This window comes from Homarus americanus, unplaced genomic scaffold, assembly GCF_018991925.1.
Source record: "Homarus americanus isolate GMGI-L3 unplaced genomic scaffold, GMGI_Hamer_2.0 scaffold50924, whole genome shotgun sequence".
NCBI lineage: Eukaryota > Metazoa > Arthropoda > Malacostraca > Decapoda > Nephropidae > Homarus > Homarus americanus.
This window is the reverse complement of record NW_024718094.1, coordinates 3,201,941-3,222,330: the sequence shown is the minus strand read 5'-3', so window position 1 is coordinate 3,222,330 and position 20,390 is coordinate 3,201,941. Positions and strand designations below refer to the sequence as shown.

General features: G+C 38.2%; 1 protein-coding gene across 1 annotated transcript; it reads left to right on the top strand.

The window, feature by feature from the left end:
• The first annotated feature begins 376 nt into the window (after positions 1–376).
• On the top strand, positions 377–13,582 carry LOC121859117 (SLIT and NTRK-like protein 2). The gene is made up of 7 exons (XM_042355816.1): positions 377–397; positions 802–1,016; positions 1,369–1,516; positions 4,526–4,716; positions 6,241–6,429; positions 11,270–11,483; positions 11,984–13,582. Exons 2-7 carry the CDS (start codon positions 838–840, stop codon positions 12,287–12,289), a joined length of 1,227 nt encoding a protein of 408 aa, XP_042211750.1. The 5' UTR covers positions 377–397; positions 802–837; the 3' UTR covers positions 12,290–13,582.
• The last annotated feature ends 6,808 nt before the right edge of the window (positions 13,583–20,390 follow it).

The window sequence follows — 20,390 nt, the reverse complement described above, 5'->3', positions numbered from 1 at the left end:
CCGTTAATGAATGAAATTGTGGTTTGTGGGGGAACTTTTATGGTAATTGTAATAGTGGCAACTGGTAATTATAATCTCCGTAATACGATTTTCCACCGTTGAATGATTGCACTATCAAGCAAATCGTATGACGTGCATTTGAACTCCGTCGTATTTATGAGTTAATGTAGACGTTCCTGGTACAAATGGGTCAAAGCTCAAGGTTGAAGAAGCCACAAGTCCAGAAAATTAGGAAGGCAAACTTTTTCAATGTGATTATTATAAACTCTTGCAACACCCAGCCAGACTTGACCAACACTGAAGCAGCTGGTTCCGATACATTCAGGAGCCAGTTCATGCTTGCCAGCAGCGCTTAACAGAGACGTGATTGACCGTCCTGGCGATCAATGGCGAAAAAGTAAAAGTAAAAGTGATGGCACCAAGTGTAAGCTCTGCTTACTGTCCACTTTGAACAAATAATATTGTTGGTAATTTTATCGGTTGAAATACTCGAAAAATATAAATTTCCGACGAAAACGCCATAAAATAGTTATTAGTTTTTTCTCTTTCAATATACTGTACAGTATAAGGTATTGGCGACTTCTAAATATTTATCTAAAAAAGAGTTAGGGTTGTGTTCTATATGTCAGCTTATAATAAACACTTGGCGAATGGCAAACTCAACATAATACCCCCCCCCCCCCGAAAAACTCCTGAATCTGCCCCTGGTGTGTGTGTTTTTTCTTTGTTATCAGCTTTTACAATGAACAATACTTTTTTTTTTAATGTTGATGACATGTGAAAGACTTTTTTCTATTTTAGGTGTTGGAAAAAGTTGTAGTAGCTGCTGCATTGTGGATGCTGATGAGCATTGGCTGCTGCGCTAAAGTGGATAATACAGGCTGCCCTGAAAGCTTCAAGGGGCGTTGCAAATGTGGAAATATTACTTCCATTTACTCCAGCACCAATAAATTCACTGTCAGTTGTACAGATTCTGGTTTTACAAATGCTTCAATGTTACAAGATATCCCAGAAAAGTGAGTTTTTGTTAAACTGTACACTTAAATTAAAATAGACAGTCAAAGTAAAATACTGTACACACTATACCAGTACTGCATATACTGTATACTGTATAGAATTTTCATATGTTTTATATGGACAGGCTGTACAGGTACTATAGCTACAGTACAGTATATGAAATCTATTGTATAAAATCAATCATCAAACATATTTTCTGATTTCTCCTATATTAGTTTGATTACTAATTGTATGATATTTTAAACTGAATATTTTACATAGCTTACGAATATTACCTCGAGTTAGTTGTGTTTGAAATTATCACCTTTTTGGGTACTTCTAACATTTATTAAATTCATTCTTCCACTACAGCACTGAAATTCTCATCTTCACTGGTAATAATGTGCCTGAACTGCCATTTAATATCTTCAACAACTACTTAAAATTATTGGATGTCTTGGAGACTGTAGACATGTCCAATAACAACATACGCTTCATTCAGGGTAAATCATTCCACAAGGTAAGAAAACTACTCCTTAGGGCAATGTGTTAGGTACTGAGGAATATGGTGTACATTGGTTGAAGCAAGTTTAGTATAACAGAGTACCGGTACTTCTGTAGTGCTGTTAGAGGATTATTGGACAGCTAATTTAAAGATATACCCGGTATATATTTTTGCTAAATGTATGCCTCAATTTTTTTTACTGAAGATTATACTGTACTGTTTATATGTTTTTTAAGTGTCTTAAAGAATCCCGAAAGGAATGAGGGCTGGACTTGTACTTTGAATATGATTTAATGCCTAGAATGAACAGAGGTGACGGTGCTGCCATTATATCTCTCATATTCAAAATCATGTACACGCATCCAAAAAAAGTTTTGCGACTCTTGCTCTTCTTCACCTTCTGGCATACATGATGAAGTATTTTGATAGGAACCCTGGATATGATGATGTGTTGGTATGTCTACTCTCCTTACTACATATTTTCTTATGTTAGAAATACAAGTCATTTAGTGGGTTTTCTTAGATGTTTCATTTCTGTGTCTGCCTTCCATTTCGTTTGGATGATTGTTGGAGAATGAATTGGCCGCCACACATACGGTACACCACTTCTGTTTCTGTTACTTAATAATGAAACAAAAAATGTGAGGTACAGTTCCCTTCACTCATGCGTTTACAGGGGCTAGTCAGGTTTTGTGCAGTGTGGCAGCCCTGTGTTGTTTACATTCGACAGAAGAAAACTAATATTAAAACAAATGTATCAAAGATAATGATTTGTGGAATGTTTATATGACGAGCCCCTGTAAACGCATTAGTGAAGGGGACTGTACAGTACCCCGTAACCTGAGGCTTGAAGATGGTAGTTACGCAGATTCTGACCAGGATAAAGCTGAGGCATTGAACAGCTTCTTTTCCTCAGTGTTCACAAGAGAGGATGCAACTAACCTTCCTGCGTTTGAGGACAGACGGTTCGACACAGCACTGACCCACATTGTGTTCACAGAAGAGGGTATTAGAAATAAACTGTCCAGGCTAAAGGTCCATAAGAGTCCTGGACCTGACATGGTGCATCCTAGAGTGCTAAGGGAGCTGTGCAACGAGCTTGCAGAGCCCCTGAAGATTCTGTTTTGTAAATGCCTGGATGAACAAATGGTCCCCAGTGAATGGAAAGTGGCTTATGTGAGTCCTATCTTCAAGAAGGGCGATAGGCACTCCACGAACAACTATAGACCGGTGAGCCTGACCAGCATAATATGTAAAGTACTTGAGAGTATTATCAGAGATGCAGCGATGGAACATCTACTACGAAACAACCTTGTAAAAGATTGCCAACACGGTTTTATGCCGGGGCGCTCTTGCTTGACACAATTGCTCAAGGTATTGGATATTTGGACCCATATTCTAGAACGGGGTGGTAATATCGACAATATTTACCTAGATTTTGCCAAGGCTTTCGACAGTGTACCCCACGAAAGGCTGAAAATCAAACTGGAAGGGTACGGAATTCGGGGAAATGTCCTAGCGTGGATAGAAGACTTTCTACATGACCGCAAGCAATGTGTGGTGATTAATGGCACGAAATCGTCATCTGTACCTGTAACAAGTGGGGTACCGCAGGGTAGTGTATTGGGCCCGCTGTTGTTTGTTTGTTTCATAAATGATATGCCTGACGTTGTACACTCCTCCATACAAATGTTTGCCGATGACGCCAAGTTATTTCGGGAAATTAAGAACCAAGCGGACTGTGAAGAGCTGCAGAAGGACCTCTGTGGGCTCCAGGAATGGTCGAAGGAATGGCTGCTGAGATTCAATGTCACGAAGTGTAAGAGGATGCACCTGGGGCGTACCAACGGTAAGGAGGCGTACCATATGTCCCAACGGGATGAAGAAAATGTACTAGTTGAGACTGTGTGTGAGAAGGACCTAGGTGTGTATGTTGACAATGAGCTGAAGTTCTCGGGCCATTGTGAGAAGAAGGTAAATCAGGCAAATAAATTATTGGGTCTTATAAGAAGGTCGTTCAGATATCTAGACGGTCCGTCCCTCGTGACGATCTTCAGGAGTGAAGTGCTTCCCCATCTGGAGTACTGTCACCCCATCTGGTCCCCGAGATATGCTAGGGACTGTCAGTTGGTTGAAAATGTTCAAAGGAGGGCCACCAAGCTGGTGCCTGCACTTCGGCATCTCAGCTACCCTGCGAGATTGGAGCGCCTGAACTTGCCTAGCTTATACTACAGACGGGCAAGGGGGGACCTAGTTGAGGTTTATAAGCATCTCAGGGGGCACTACTCAGTTGAGTGTCCTTACTTGGAGCTGGCGGACGCTCGCCCCACAAGGGGTCACAGCTCAAGATTGAAGAAGCCGCAAGTCCGGAAAACCGTGAGGGCAAACTTTTTCGGAGTGAGGGTTGTAAACTCTTGGAACAATCTACCAGAAAGTGTTGTGACGGCACCGAGTGTGAGCTCTTTCAAGAGAAGACTTGACCAACACTGGAGCGGGTTCAGGTACATTCAGGAGCCGGTGCATGCCCAGTATTTGCCAACAGTGCGTGACAGAGACGTGACCGATCGCCCGGGCGGCTAGCGAGCCGACCTTTTGGTGAAGAATATAAAGGAAAAGAGTCGTGACCGATCGCCCAAGCGGCTAACAAGCCGATCAGTGGCGAAGAGGATAAAAGTAAAAAAAAGTAAAAAAAGTAACTTATGCCAGATGCTACTTGGACCATCTGCACACAATGCCACTTGGACCACTCTATCATATACCTTCATCATATCCATAAATGCAGCATATAGCTTCCTATTGCTTGAAATGAATGCCTCTTTGAGCATTTGTATTGTAGATACCAGGACAGTACAGTACAGTATTGGCCCATACAACCAATGCCTTCTCATATATTTTTTCCTGTTCCTCACCCATCAATTATTGAAAAAAAATTTTATGAAATTCTTTATTATGATGAACATGTATGAATTTGCCAATTACATACTGTACAGTAAATCATGTTTTAACTTGTGTTTTTTTTTCCAGGTGTATAATGTAAAAACTTTAATCTTGAATCACAATGCCTTAGAGATCACAGACAAGAAAGAAAGGCCCAGAATTTTCAGTAATTTTGAGAGCCTGGAGAATCTTCATCTGACTAATGCATTTACTGAGGATACAAATGCCTCAGACTATCTGCTGAGTCTTGACGATATCTTTTATGAGAGTGAACTAAGGTAAGCAATTCTGTAATCTGTGAAAACTACTTTGAAACATATAATATGATTTACAGCATTTACCTTACCTTCCTTATTTATCTAATTGCCACCCACTAGAGGGGTCCAAACTGACCTGTGTAAGATCTCTCCATTGTTCTTGATAGTTTTGTCAAGGGCTATTTTGGACCCCAGTACTGTTCTTGATTCCACAGCTTCAGCTGGTAGACTACTGTACTCCTTATGTCTACCGCCCTTTGTGTGAAGAAGTATTTCCTTATGTTCATTCTGCATGATAATTGTGCAAGCTTGAAGTTATGTCCCCTCTTGTTGCTGGTGTGTGACATCACAAAAATAATGGCTAAGATTAAAATTTTTCATCCCCTTCAAATTTTTCATGTCTTTATGAGATCTGTCCTGTTGTGTTTGTCTGAAGAGTTGTTAGTCCTAAGGCCCTTGGTCTACTTAGATAATCAAGATGAAATACTTTCGGAATCATCTTAGGTACTCTGTGTTGCACCTTTTCTAGGGATGTTAGGTCTTTCTGGAGGTAGGGTTTCCATGTTTGTATACAGTACAGTATTCCAAACTGGGATGTACATGTGAGATTTATAAAGTTGAAGGAACTTTTTCCTATCTTTGCATTCGAACATACACTTTATATTTCCCAAATCTCTGTTTGCTTTTTTCATTGCTGCTCCTACATGTTGTGCTTCCTTCAGTGACTGATCTGTCACAATACCTAGCTCTTTTTCCTTATTGACAGTCTCCAGGAAAGTGAAATTAACAGAAAAATTTTGATTAAGATTGTTGTATCTTATGTGTAGAGTTTTACATTTCATAATGTTAAAGATTAATTGCCAGTCTCAAGACCATTTCAACAGCTCGTGCAGATCTTCCTGCATTGTTGCGATATTGTCCTGACTTGCTTCCTTCTCAAATATATTTGTGTTGTCCATAAACTTGACAATGTGGCTTGATGTACAGGGGCTTTCATATACTGTATGTTGTTTATGTAGATTACCAACAAGGTGGGTTCAAGGATAGAGTCTTGTGGTACTCCACAGAGAATCTTCCTCCATTCAGAATCAACTCCATTTATTACCACTCTTTGTTACCTATCATCAAGCCAGTTGCAAATCCATGTCAAAGTCTTGCCTGTGATGTCATATGTGCCTGGATCTTAAAGGCTAGTCGTGCATGTGGTGCTGTACTTGGAAAATCCATGTACAACACATCTACTGGTGAGCCTTGGTCCACACTCCACATACAGTATTCTGTTGCCTTTTCAAGGAATGTGAGTGAATTTGTCAGACAGAAATTTTTTTTGCATGAAACCGTCTTGTGATCTGTTGATAAAACTGTTTTCAATCAGGTGTCGGATGATGGCGTCAGAGAAATTGTATCAAGAGGAAATGAACTTCTTGAAAAATTGAGAGGGAACAAATGGAAATGATAATTAAAAGTGAAAATTAAAATTCTGTACAGTATATTGAAGAAAAATACAGGTATAGTTGTGTTACATGATATTAATTTTATTTACAGCTTTCTGAAAATAATACATTTAGAACAAAATGAGATTTGGAGTATAGGAGAAAATCCAAAGATATTTTGTCAACTGCCACATCTTGAGCAATTGCATCTGGGTGACAACAGGCTCCTTGACTTTGACTTCCGGATTGACTGTCTCCATTCTCTGAGATACATAGATTTGGAGAGGAACATGATTTCCAGGTAAGATAATAAATACTTGTACAGGCAGTCCCCAATTTATGATTGGGTGCAATTACTGGAAAACCTTTTATAATTTGATTTTGCTGTAAGTTGGATCACATTTTCCCATAGACTCCTATTATAAATGCCGAGATATGTTCCTAGGAAAAAAAACTTCCCCAAAACAATTTGAAATGCTACAGAATGTGATTTTAGTACAAAAAAAGAATTGATGCACACATTGATTATAAGCCAATAATGCAATGGGGGACACAAAAGTTACAAAGAAAGTGCACCACATGCACACAAATTCAGTTAAAGATTTGTTTTACTACTTAAATGATAAAATAAAATATTGATGTATAGTACATGTTTTAAATAAAATAAATATATTAAGGTCTATACAAAAGTTATGATTTCCAAGGAGTGATTTAAAAGGGTTGTTGACTTTCCAAAACTTCCTAGTGAGTTGCAACATTTGCCAGAAGTATAGAATTCATAAATAACTATTGTATGATTGAATAGATAGCTCAGTACCTTGATTATCTTTATTTATAATAATATAATTATGTTATTGTTTTCACATAGCATTTGAAATTAATATTGCTCAATAACCAATGATCTGAGGTACCTTATCCCAGATGTTACCTCTTCTCACATGGGCTATTAAGAACAAGTTTGTGTTAACTCAGTACTGTATGTTGCTTTTGGTTTACTTAATTTCCATTGTAAACTGATCAAGTCAGGTATGGAAAGCCCTGTTATGCCTATGTCAGCACCTCAGCATCTTCTGATGGATTTTTGTAAATACTGTAATTCATGTTTTTTTGTAACTTCAGATTTTTTAAACTGGTTTATCATAAATTGGGGACTAGCTGTACTATTCAGTGCCTGTACTGTATTACACGTTGAAAGCTTCTGGCTATTGAACAATTTGTGTGTAATTTTTTTTAATGGGTAATATTTATTGCACATTTTAAAGAGATATTTACTGGAAAAGTAATAGATTACAGTACAATAGACCCTTGCCATTCGTGGGTTTGCGATTCACGATTTCGATCATTCGCGGTAAACAAATGGTGGCTTTGGTGGCTAGCTTGTGGGCCTTTTTCCGCAGCATCTCGTGTTGTACTCTCGAAACTTTAGTGTTCCTGTGTGAAAATGACCCCTAAAAGACTGCCTAGTGTCAGTGCTAGTGATGCTAGTGAAGTGAAATGTAAAAGGCAGAAGTCAGTGATGACCCTGACTAAGAAAGTTGAATTATCAGATAAGTTAAAGAACATAAGAACATAAGAAAATAAGGAATCTGCAATAGGCCGGTTGGCCTGTGCATGGCAGCTCCTGTCGAGAGTTACTACCACTCTCTATCATCCATGAATCTATCTAGCCTCCTTTTGAAACTTTCCAGAGTTCCCGCACTTACTACAAAGTTGCTAAGCTTGTTCCACTCGTCCACCACCCTATTTGTGAACCAGTTTCTTCCTATCTCCCTCCTAAACCACGGCTGGTCAGTTGTTTGGTATAGGTATACAATAGTGCACTAAGGTAGTATAAGTTGCTATTCTCGGTTTTGCCTGTTCATGCCATTCCTTTGAGCCTAACCCCCACGAATAACAAAGGTTTACTGTACAAAATATGAGATAACATCTTATATTAGGATCAGTTGCCAAATCAACAGAGCATGGAATGGGTTGTTGGTCCTTATAATGAAGGATAGGTAAACACATCTTACACCTTTTGACAATACACACCCTAGATCAGGAGTTACTGTCCGCCGCAGAACATTGGCCACTGGGCCTCGAAAATTATTTGAAAACCAATGGAAAATCTTTGAAATTCCGACAACCTAGGAATTATCGATCGAGTGGAGAATTATATACTGTGTACCTGTTTGTATATATTTTTATATTTTATCACTTGATATGCAATGTTATCTTGAGAAACTCCACTGTGCAATTTAATGTTGTCCTCAAATCTATTAATTATGCCCCCCCACACACACCCACACTCACTTACCAGTCCACAAAAATATTGGACGTATACACCCTGGTCCGCAGTGAACAAAATTTTGGAAACCCTGCACTAAATGAAACTAGATGGACTTGGTGGTAACTTGGTAAACTGACAACTAAGGGAATACAGTACCACCTTGAGAGAACAGCTGGGTATTTAGGAGGATGATGCCATGAAATTCTTGTGTACCTTTGGTAATCTTCACCAGGCTTCATGTGCAACACTCAATACTCTTGGTAGTCTTTCAAACTCCTTTCTCAACTCAACTTTCTAGACATTTATATTTCTTTACATTTTCACTCTACCCATGACTTCAGTCTCATAGCTTCTCTCCTCCTGGATCTTTCACTGTAGAAAGATCAGCAGATAGAATTAGATAGTATAAGGTCCGTCAGTCTACACCACTTGGGAAGTCAGTTTCTTTTGCAAGGCATTTGTATGTCAGTCATTGGTAATGCCAAGTTATGACTGGATTAGGAGCATTACCATTAACTGTTGAATGTTATCTTAAGGCCAAAACCAAGTTTCCACTTTCCCATGCAATAAAAATAAATTGCATGAAGAAAATGCAGAAATTCAATACTTGGGTTGGATCAAAAGATGAGCAAGACAGAAGGATGTATGCAAGAGCCAGAAACCAAGCAAAGATAGAGTGTAGAAGGGCTGAAAAAGAGTTCCAGAGGCTGGTTGCAAGCAAGGTCAAGTCAAACCCAAAGGCACTTTACCGCTATGCAAAGTCGAAATTGAAAACGCGAGTAGGAGTATCAGATCTGAGGCTTGAAGATGGTAGTTACGCAGATTCTGACCAGGATAAAGCCGAGGCATTGAACAGCTTCTTTTCCTCGGTGTTCAGAAGAGAGGACGCAACTAACCTTCCTGCGTTTGAGGACAGACGGTTCGACACAGCACTGACCCACATTGTGTTCACAGAAGAGGGTATTAGAAATAAACTGTCCAGGCTAAAGGTCCATAAGAGTCCCGGCCCTGACATGGTGCATCCTAGAGTGCTAAGAGAGTTGTGCAACGAGCTTGCAGCGCCCCTGAAGATCCTGTTTTGTAAATGCCTGGATGAACAAATGGTCCCCAGTGAATGGAAAGTGGCTTATGTGAGTCCTATCTTCAAGAAGGGCGATCGGCACTCCACCAACAACTTTAGACCGGTGAGCCTGACCAGCATAATATGTAAAGTACTTGAGAGTATTATCAGAGATGCCGCAATGGAACATCTAATACGAAACAATCTTGTAAAGGATTGCCAACACGGTTTTATGCCGGGGCGCTCCTGCTTAACACAATTGCCCAAGGTATTGGATATTTGGACCCATATTCTGGAACAGGGTGGTAATATCGACAATATTTACCTAGATTTTGCCAAGGCTTTCGACAGTGTACCCCATGAAAGGCTGAAAATCAAACTGGAAGGATACGGAATTCGGGGAAATGTCCTAGCATGGATAGAAGACTTTCTACGTGACTGCAAGCAGTGTGCGGTGATTAATGGCATGAAATCGTTATCCGTACCTGTCACAAGTGGGGTACCACAGGGCAGTGTATTGGGCCCGCTGTTGTTTGTTTGTTTCATAAATGACATGCCTGACGTTGTACACGCCTCCATACAAATGTTTACCAATGACGCCAAGTTATTTCGGGAAATTAAGAACCAAGCTGACTGTGAAGAGCTGCAGAAGGACCTCTGTGGGCTCCAGGAATGGTCGAAGGAATGACTACTGAGATTCAATGTCACGAAGTGTAAGAGGATGCACCTGGGGCGCACCAACGGTAAGGAGGCGTATCATATGTCCCAACGGGATGAAGAAACTGCACTAGTTGAGACTTTATGTGAGAAGGACCTAGGTGTGTATGTTGACAATGAGCTGAAGTTCTCGGGCCATTGCGAGAAGAAGGTAAATCAGGCAAATAAATTATTGGGTCTTATAAGAAGGTCGTTCAGATATCTAGACGGTCCGTCCCTCGTAACGATCTTCAGGAGTGAAGTGCTTCCCCATCTTGAGTACTGTCACCCCATCTGGTCCCCGAGATATGCTAGGGACTGTCTGTTGGTTGAAAATGTTCAAAGGAGGGCCAACAGACTGGTGCCTGCACTTCGGCACCTCAGCTACCCTGAGAGATTGGAGCGCCTGAATTTGCCTAGCTTATACTACAGACGGGCAAGGGGGGACCTAGTTGAGGTGTATAAGCATCTCAGAGGGCACTACTCGGTTGAATGTCCTTATTTGGAGCTGGCAGACGCTCGCCCCACAAGGGGTCACAGCTCAAGATTGAAGAAGCCGCAAGTCCAGAAAACTGTAAGGGCAAACTTTTTCGGAGTGAGGTTGTAAATTCTTGGAACAATCTACCAGAGTGTTGTGACGGCACCGAGCGTGAGCTCTTTCAAGACAAGACTTGACCAACACTGGAGCGGGTTCAGGTACATTCAGGAACCGGTGCATGCCCAATATTTGCCAACAGTGCGTGACAGAGACGTGACCAATCGCCCGGGCGGCTAGCAAGCCGATCTTTTGGTGAAAAAGATAAATGAAAAGGAAAAGTAATCAGAGATGTGACCGATTGCCCAAGCGACTAACAAGCCGATCAGTGGCGAAGAGGATAAAAGTAAAAAGTAAAAGTACTTTTCATGTTTCTCATAACTAATTTTAAAACCTTTAATTAAAAAATATAATCATGGACATATTAACAGTACTGTGTAGAATGGTTCTTTTAGATTCATTCCCTTATTTTCTTTTATCAGATTCCATCTCTGTTTTGTGAAAGCTTTAGATGACGATCCTGATATGTACTACAGTATTTTTATGGCAATAGTTTTGGTGACAAAAAAAATATTTTTCAGGCTCTCTGGTAAAGCTATGACTGAATTAGATTCTTTTGTGAAGAATGTTTCCTCTTTTGAAATAAAACTGGAAGAAAATCCCTTTGTCTGTGACTGTCGCTCATCAAACTTCATCCATTGGCTAAACTCTACACCAGTTGTTGTCCGAGACTGGAAGACATTTGTATGTCGAGATGGGTATCCTGACTCAAACACTGGGCAACTTCTTAGTAAGGTAAGATATTGGAACTGGTTTTTAGTTTTTATAAAGCTGCCATATGCATCATTAATTATTTGATTAACTGTTGTACTGTATAATATCATTTTCTGCATACGGGTAACTTATGAGTTATTCACTCTTTTTACCAATCTTTCACTTACCATTCTCTTTATAGTGTATTTACTTGATGGCCACCCGCTAGAGGTGGCCTTGCTGAGGGAAGAAAGTCAGTGGCCATTGTAGGATCCCTCCAGTGGTCTTGATACCCAGTAGTTTTGTCTACTTCTCCCATGCAAATCTTAGCCAGTTCTCTGTCCAACAAAAATAAACAATCAAAGTACTGTATTTATTAACAGTACTTTGAATATGACACTAGTATTAATTATGTAAAATTAAAGTTATGGTAAATATGCTTAAAAGTAGTTAGGACAAGAGAGAATGGCTGGGTAATGATTACATTATTTCATGAATTAGCTTTTGGGAACATGGGTTATACATAGATATTGTTTTCTCAGGTGCACAAGCTGAGCTGCCCTTCAAGTGGTAAAATCAACAATAAAAGCAATAACTTACACACAGAGAAAGCTTTTCATGACACTGCAAATTACCATGGTGGGCATCATATCATTGGGTATTCTTCAGCTACTATTGGTGCTTTGTCATTCTTTTTAGTATTCACATCGTCAATGCTGTTGGCTGTTGCATATTTCCACAAGCAGAAAATTAAGGCCATAGTTGCTCCTTGTGGGGATTTCCTGACCAGAAATATTGGTTATACAGGCATTTCTGGTGATGAGACTCCACGGGAGGTTAATGTTTAGTAAAACACTCGCCTTGGATAGCTTTGTCTGAGATACAGTACACAGATAATATTGATAATGTTCATTATCTGTTCTGTGGTTTTTAAATATATAGACACTTTCTATGTTTTAAAGGCAATTAAGATGTCTTCTTTATAGGCAATAAAGCAAGATTTTATGCATTTTAATCTTGTTTCACAAGGGAACAATTAGCTGGAAAATTGTGCCTATTTTGATTGTTGTGATTGAATGGAGCCATTACTTAATCTCCTTTTAAAGATTTTACTATATTTTGAAGAGAAGAAACTACTGTACAGTATACCGTATGTTGAATCATATTTGCATACATATAAAGTAATCACACATCTTTTTGTGTCTAGCCAGAGTAATTCAATACAGTTATTGATTTTAGAGATGCAGTATGTTTAGGTATTGTGTGAAATCATATTCTCTTATACTGTACTGTATAGCATTATCCTAAGCCAGTACTTTCAGGCAGTTTTACATTATATTGTATATTTATGGCCAATGAATATGTAAGTACTGTTCTCGTGAAATACTGAGTTTTTATTTAGTAAAACCAAGTTTATGTGATGTAACAAGGTATAATCTTGTATCATTACTGATTGTTAACTATCGTTTCCTGAGGCGAAACACTTGGGAATTTTAGTGGAGTTACTGAATTGATCATGAAAGCCTTTTATAAGTGGTAAACAAATATGTTGAGTTTAACTCTTGAAATAAAAAAATATTGTCATGTTTAGGGTGTAAGACTTCCTTTTTCATGGTAGCTAAGTACGTATTGGCAGAATGCACTACGTATGTTGTGAACTCATAATAAGTGAGATCTAGCAAGAGCTAATCTGTGATGTTTTATGTATCAGCTGTGTCAGAGCCATTGATTGTGAAAACCACCTTTGCTTAAGGTGTCTGTTTTATGTTTCCTTTTTTAAGGTGTTCTTGGATGAGAATAAATCAATTTAATGGAGAGAAAAAATTACATTGCTTTCTCTCTTGTGCAGTATATACAGTACAGTATTTTATCAAATCAGTGTAAAGTAACAGGCATCATAATAGTGCTGTTAGTGTGTGCAGAGTGGTTTACAAAATGATTATAGTAATAACAGTAACTAATAATAATAATTATATGTTACAAAGGCACTTCTAAAAAGTGGAGGTAACATGATTTGTTTTTTAGATAGTTCTGAGTATATACTGTACAGTACCTTGAAATTTGAAAAAAAAAACACAAACAAAAGGATTAAGGGATTGTCTAGATTAAACTTAATTTTTTTAAATGTTTATTAACATATATGAGGCTATGCAGACCATAACTTATTAAGCACCAAAAAAAAAAGAAAAATATGTGGCTAAGTTTTGGAAAATGAAGCTCACTGTATCTCTTTAACTAATTGTGATAGTGCAATGATTCTTGTAAGAAATTTAAGCTTATGTACTCAGAATTATGTTGCCATAATCATATAAGAACAATCTTGTCATGATTATTAGCAATCATGAAAATGATCACACACTTAGCAATACAGAGGCATTAGATTTTGATGAAATTTGAATATTTTGATAAAGGATACTTATGTATATCATAACTAATCATAATCAGAACTAAAAATGACCAAGCGATTAGGTATAGTTATCACCATAATAATCACCTTAACTGCATTTTCTGGCAAAAAACTGATGCACATGTTTGAAATAAAGATTATTGTATGCAAAATAATGTCCACACACAGAGGATCACATGCAGTTATAAATACATATGCATAACTCCATGATTGGTGGGTGTAGCACAATGGTTGTAGTGTGGGCTATGGCATGGTCTAGCACACACATGATGATTAGTAAGGCATGATAATCACCCGATTATAACCTCATTATTAAACTACACACCGTGTCACTATCACTGTCACATGGTGGGAGTCACTGCACTGCAGATGTGTCATCCAGAGTTACTCGTCGTCGTTGCCGTATCATCGTCATCTGTGATCCTTGACACTATTGAGAAAGAACTTTGCCTTGTCTGCCAGCATAAAGGACTTCAATGGTTCAGGGTTGTTCACCTTGTCATCAGTGAAAGGCAAAGTGAATGGTGTACAGAACTGGGATTTTCGACCCTACAAACTATTATTTCATGTTCTCTTGGATTTGGAATTGAGGGCAATAGGTATGGGAAGACAATGGGATAAAGATAGTGGTTTTGATCGGGTTAGCGCCTACAAAGTTATGGTCTGCATTGCCTCATATTAAAAGTTATTGTTCTTTTATGATTGTGATTTTATAATGGGCTAATTACTGCATTAATTACCTTCCAATTCATACTGTACATCAACATTCTTTTATTAAATCAATGTATAATGGAATACATTTTTGTAAGTAGTGAGATGTCTTTCATATTTGGTCATGGCGTTGTTTTGTGTTGTGGAACATTTTGTTATAGTTTTTGTGATCTTTTATACATTTTGAGAGATTATATAGTAGTTGTGTAAGTAGTGCCATAATTGTATGCTTTATTTTACTTTTACTTTTATCCTCTTTGCCACTGATTGGCTCTTAGCTGCTAAAAAAAAATTGAGATGCATTATCTTTATTAGTGAATTACTGTTGTGTACTGTATACTATATGTGCAATTAGAAAATTGCAGTACAGTTTATGAGAGCTAGTGTATTGTGTTTTCCTAGCTTGAAATGTTGGATTTTTACACTTGGGAAAATATGAAGGTCTTTGGCACTTAAACTGTTGTACACAGGAAGAATTGAGACAATCATAAAATATTTTTATGAGGTAATAGCAGGGATTTTGATGATATTTTGTTATTAATATAACTAAATCATACAATTTTTCTTCTGTTTTGAAGTTTTATTAAATAACAAGGAAGTTTGTGTTGATAACTTTTCATGTTTGAATTATACATTATGCATCAAAACCTAATTGAAGCTTACATACAAAAAAAAACACAGGCATAAAACAGATAACTATATTTGTACTGACAACAGGATCATGGGTTTTGTTATGTGTGCAATTCAGCACTTCATAATGCAGAACTGTACAGTTCTTAACTGTTTTTGATAATTTGTTTGTGTGTAGATAGATTATCACATAGTAATTTAACTTATACAGGGGGCCTCCCAAATTCACAGGGGTTAGGTTCTCAAAATGGCCTCGAATCGCCAAATCCGCAAATAACATTTGCAGACTGGGGTACATTTTTACTTGTGTACAAAGAAATGTATATTCTCTTTGTGTTTGCCCTTAGGACAATTATTTCTTTTACCTAGATTGTACATATGTGTGTGTGTGTGTAAATAATAATGGGAAAATACTCTCACAAATAATCAGAAACAAATTTATTAAAAATGTGACAGTCCTCAGGTCCAAAGCATAATAAAGTAATAAAGCACGGACTTGAGCGTAGACTGTCACATTTTTAATAAATTTGTTTGATTATTTGTGAGAGGATTTTCCAATTATTATTTATTTATATGTGTTTTATGTGTGTGTGTGTCCACACACACACACACACACACACACATATCTATAATACAGGTAAAGGAAATTATTGTCTCCAGAACGAATGGCTGCCTCTCTCAGCTGCAAAAAAAACGGCAACTTTAAAACTAACCACAGACATTCTTGGGTACATCTAGGGTGTCATCCACGAATAATAAAGGACCGTGAAATAAAAATCTGCGAACTTGGTGGGCCCCTTGTACTGTTATGGTTTTATTTAATGTTGCTAGTCTACATTTTCTTTTATTTCCTTTAAAAATGAACATTTTATAGATTGTAAAAAACAGTTTTGTAAAGGTTATGAGCTGGATACCAGTACATAAAACCTTTTGGAGTCAAGCTTGTTGATGTAATATAAATTCATTTTAACATTTTTGTTTTTTCTTTACTAGTGTCTTAATGCTTTTGTAAATACTGCATTCAGAATTTTCTTATCTGGTCATGTGATTAGGAATGTTCTTTAAGGCAATATGTTTACCATATACAGTTCTGTATAGATTTTGACAGTTGGATTGTGGAGGTGATGAAAGTTCTCGCCTTGTTTAATTAGAAATGATGAAAATCAGATTGTGTTGATTTAAATGCAATCTTATTACAGTACAGATACTAACTTTTTTTTTAGGTAAATAATTCTGTAAATATTTGAAATATTATATAATTTGTAAAAATTTTTAAGGGGTTACCAGATTAGTGATCCAGTCTCTTTGTCTTTTGTGAGTTTGGGCAAGAACAGTACGACAAAAGCTAAATACAGAGTTGAAGTAATGATATATATATATATATATACTGTATATATATATATATATATATATATATATATATATATATATATATATATATATATATATATATATATATATATATATATATATATATATATATATATATATATATATATCCTCCCCGACTTACGACCACCCACACTTTCGATTTGCCTCAGTCGTGCCAAAATTTTGTCAAATTTTGCATTTTCGAGTCCCAACGTCAGTACAGACAAAATTTTCGTTTGTAATTCACCTTAAAATGGCTGGCAAGCTTAAAAGTGAGAGTTTTGTGGCGCTCAGAAGAAAAAGAGACACCCATCTTAGATTTTCTATGTATTATTTAAGCATTTTCGACTTACGACCATTTCAAATGTTGCAACAGGCTTATGGGGAAGATTGTTTGAGCCATACGCAATGTCACGTGTTGTACCAGCGTTTCAAAAGGGGACAAACATCCACCGAAGACGATCCCAAATCTGGACGTCAGAGTCACTCAAGTGTGGAGGTGATGTTGATCGTCTTTTTTGATTGGATGGGCGTCGTTCATCATGAGTTTGTTCCACGTGGTCAGACAGTCAATAAAGAGTTTTACTTGGAGGTCCTGAAGCGTTTGAGGGAGGCAGTGCGAAGGAAGAGGCCTGAGGCGTGGACAAACAAGACCTGGATGTTGCACCATGACAATACACCTGCTCACGCCTCACTCCTTATCCGTGACTTTTTGGCGAAGCACAAAACGACTATCGTCCCCCGGCCGCCCTTCTCTCCGGATTTGGCCCCTGTGGACTTTTTTTTTCCCAAAAGTTGAAATCCACCCTGAAAGGTCGCTGATTTCAAACAATTGAAGAAAATTCGCTACGAAACCTGCACACCATCCCTCAAAACGCGCTCTAGAACTGGAAAAAACGTTGGGAGCAGTGTATCAACAGTGGAGGGGAGTACTTTGAAGGAGACAAGCCTGATTAAGTTGTAAGTAAAGCAATAAATTTGTTTTTTAAACAGTTCGGCAGCAACTAGTGAGAGAGGGTTAAGTAAATAGTTACTGGGAGAGAGTATAGGTTAGTGGCAACCTGGTAGGCTGCCCTGTTGGTACAAATTTATGTAAGTTGCAAAGTTGTTTTAGAATGGGGCAGTAATGTAAAGGATGGACAAAGAAGCACTATAACATGTTACCAAAATAGGAGTAAATGGAATCTGATGGTGTTATCTTTTAAGGTAATTGCAAGTTATTCATGGTAGCCAGATAATGGGTCAAAAGAATGATAAGTAGATTCATAAGAAAATAACTAGAATCCAGAGCATTGGTCAAATATAGCTGTCTGCTTCAAAATTTCAAAGATTCTAAGGATCCAGTTGTGAAGTTATATCATACAGTAATTTTAATGTAGAAGATTTTAGAGCCAGTGCATGCCCAGTACTTGCCGACAGTGCATAACAGAGACATGACCGACCACCTAATCATCTAATAAGCTCATCACTGGTGATAAGAATATGGAAAATACAGGGTAGAAGAAGCTAATACAATACAGTACTATACTGTAGTAACACACAGTGATAGCTGATGCTATGTAGAAATGAGGTCAAGTTACTAGCACAGTACTATTGCTGTACTGCTTGAAATATGGGGGACAAGCGCATAAGGGCCACTGATCAATATGGAAAGAGCCTTTTGGAAAATCACAAAGCTAAGTTATATTTTAGATCAATAGTAGCTGCTCACCGGTGGGTTCATATATCGACATGCAGTTGTGTATTCAGCTCTTACCTATAAGTTTTAGTGGATTGATCTGAATTGTACCACAGTTGTTGCAAATGTAATGTATATGTACACTTAATTCCTTCTGTATCTTCAAGTGAATCGATTTGAAATTTGTTGCGGATGTGATGACAACTCCAAGTGTCAGCTCCTTGAAATCCAACTCTGACAAACAGTGGAAAATATTTAGGTATATTAAGAAGTCTGTGCATGCCTAGTACCTGCTAACAATACATAACAGAGAACTGACCAACCATTCGACTGGCTAGTGAGCTGAAAAGTGGATGTGACCAGCAAATATGTGATGTAAAATATTGCTTGAATATCGGATATGATTAACTTTGCGACAGCATCCAGCCTCCATTTGTATTCCTACATCTCAACACCCTTAGGCCCTTATCCACCCCCTTACAATACAGTAAGCCTTTGCTATTCGCTGGTTTGTGATTCATGATTTCAACTATTTACGATAAGCAGATAGTGGCTAACCTACAAGCCTGCCCACAGAGCAATGAGTCACCCCCATGTGCCTGCAGTGTCTCCTCTCCCTTTGTTTGCACTCAACCATTGCCTTGTGTTGTACTGAAAACTTTAGTGTTTATGTGTGAAATGGACCCTAAAAGACTACCTAGTGTCAGTGCTAGTGATGCTAATGGAGTGAAACGTTTAGACCTCAAAGCCAAGAGAAAACAACTACAGTACCATTCACGGTGTTTTCAAGAAAGAACCAGCCACTCGCCCAGCTGATTCATCTCCCTCACCTACTCGGTCAGCTGCTACCGCCGCTCCACCACCCACCTCCTCGCTACCTCACCACCCGCCTTTCCACCAACCACCACTGCTTTACCCTCTTTCAACAGTGATCCTGATGATCAACTTATGCTTCAGTAACCAGATTCATTCTACTGTACAGTACACTTCATCAGGCTCCAAACTTCCACATATGAAGGAGAGTAGTACAGTATTGGTAACTTAAGTTTCTCATACACTGTATAGGTATACAGTAGTGCACTAAGATAGTATAAGTAGCTATTCATGGTTTTGCCAATTCGCACCATTCCTTGGAACCTAACCCTCACGAATAGCAAGGGTTTACTGGACATAAATAAAAAGGCAGTGAAATGCTGTAACCAACAGAGTCCCAGCTACTTGAATTTGTCTCATCTGACTTCACCAACTGCTAAACCTCCATGAAAAGCTATCATGATTAGGAACTTTGCTTGATCAATGATACCCTAACTGCAAGCAAAAACAGGTATACCAGGTATATCAATAAGGTCAAGGAGGCATCGGTGATGTGTCGGGAAGACCCAGACCATAGCAAGGATCAGAACAAATCCTTTTAAGAGTATGTAATATCTCCGTTAGCTGGTATCACTCTTACGTGGAACTCTCTGATAGCTGGAATTGAATTTGCTTGGAATTTTCCAGAAAATTCCAGATTTGGGAACGATTTTCCGAGGGGGTCATTTTCTGAAAAATTCCGGGGAAAAAAAATCTTGATTCCCAGAAAATATCCAGTGATGTAGGATTTTTTTTTTCCAGGTTTAAGATATAAAAATCAGGTGCATTTTGCAGAAATTCTGAGAAATTTTTCCTGGTACAGGTACCTGGAAAAATTCTGGGAAGGGGGACTTTTCCTGGTTTGAGAGAAGAAATAATGCATCAATCTAGAAAATTCCAGGGATGGGGGATTTTTTCCGGGCTTAAGAGATGAACATCAGGCGCATTTTCCGGAAATAACAAGAAAATTTTATCAGCACCCGGAACAATTCCAGGGAACAGGATTTTTCCATGTTCGAAAGAGTCGTCTCGTTACTCTGAAATCTCTCATTCCCTGAATTTCTCTCCACCAATTGTTCCGGCTAACGGAGATATCACTGAATACAGCAAATAACCATCTTTATTCCGCTTCCGAACATACAGTACTTACGGTATTAAGAAAATGTGACGCCCTCCTAATAAAAATCAAGGAGGTACTGGCCTTCAAAACACAAAATACTATTCATGATCCTGTAGCTGGCTATACATTCCTTAAAATCAGAAGTCAAAGGTGCAGCAAATATCATGAAGAGGACATACA

Excerpts from the sequence above, each read along its gene's own strand:
- LOC121859117 (XM_042355816.1), top strand. The coding sequence starts at position 838 with ATGCTGATGAGCATTGGCTGCTGCGCTAAAGTGGATAATACAGGCTGC. Across the intron at positions 1,517-4,525 it reads AGGGTAAATCATTCCACAAG|GTGTATAATGTAAAAACTTT; the intron begins GTAAGAAAACTA and ends TTTTTTTTCCAG. Across the intron at positions 6,430-11,269 it reads GAGAGGAACATGATTTCCAG|GCTCTCTGGTAAAGCTATGA; the intron begins GTAAGATAATAA and ends AATATTTTTCAG.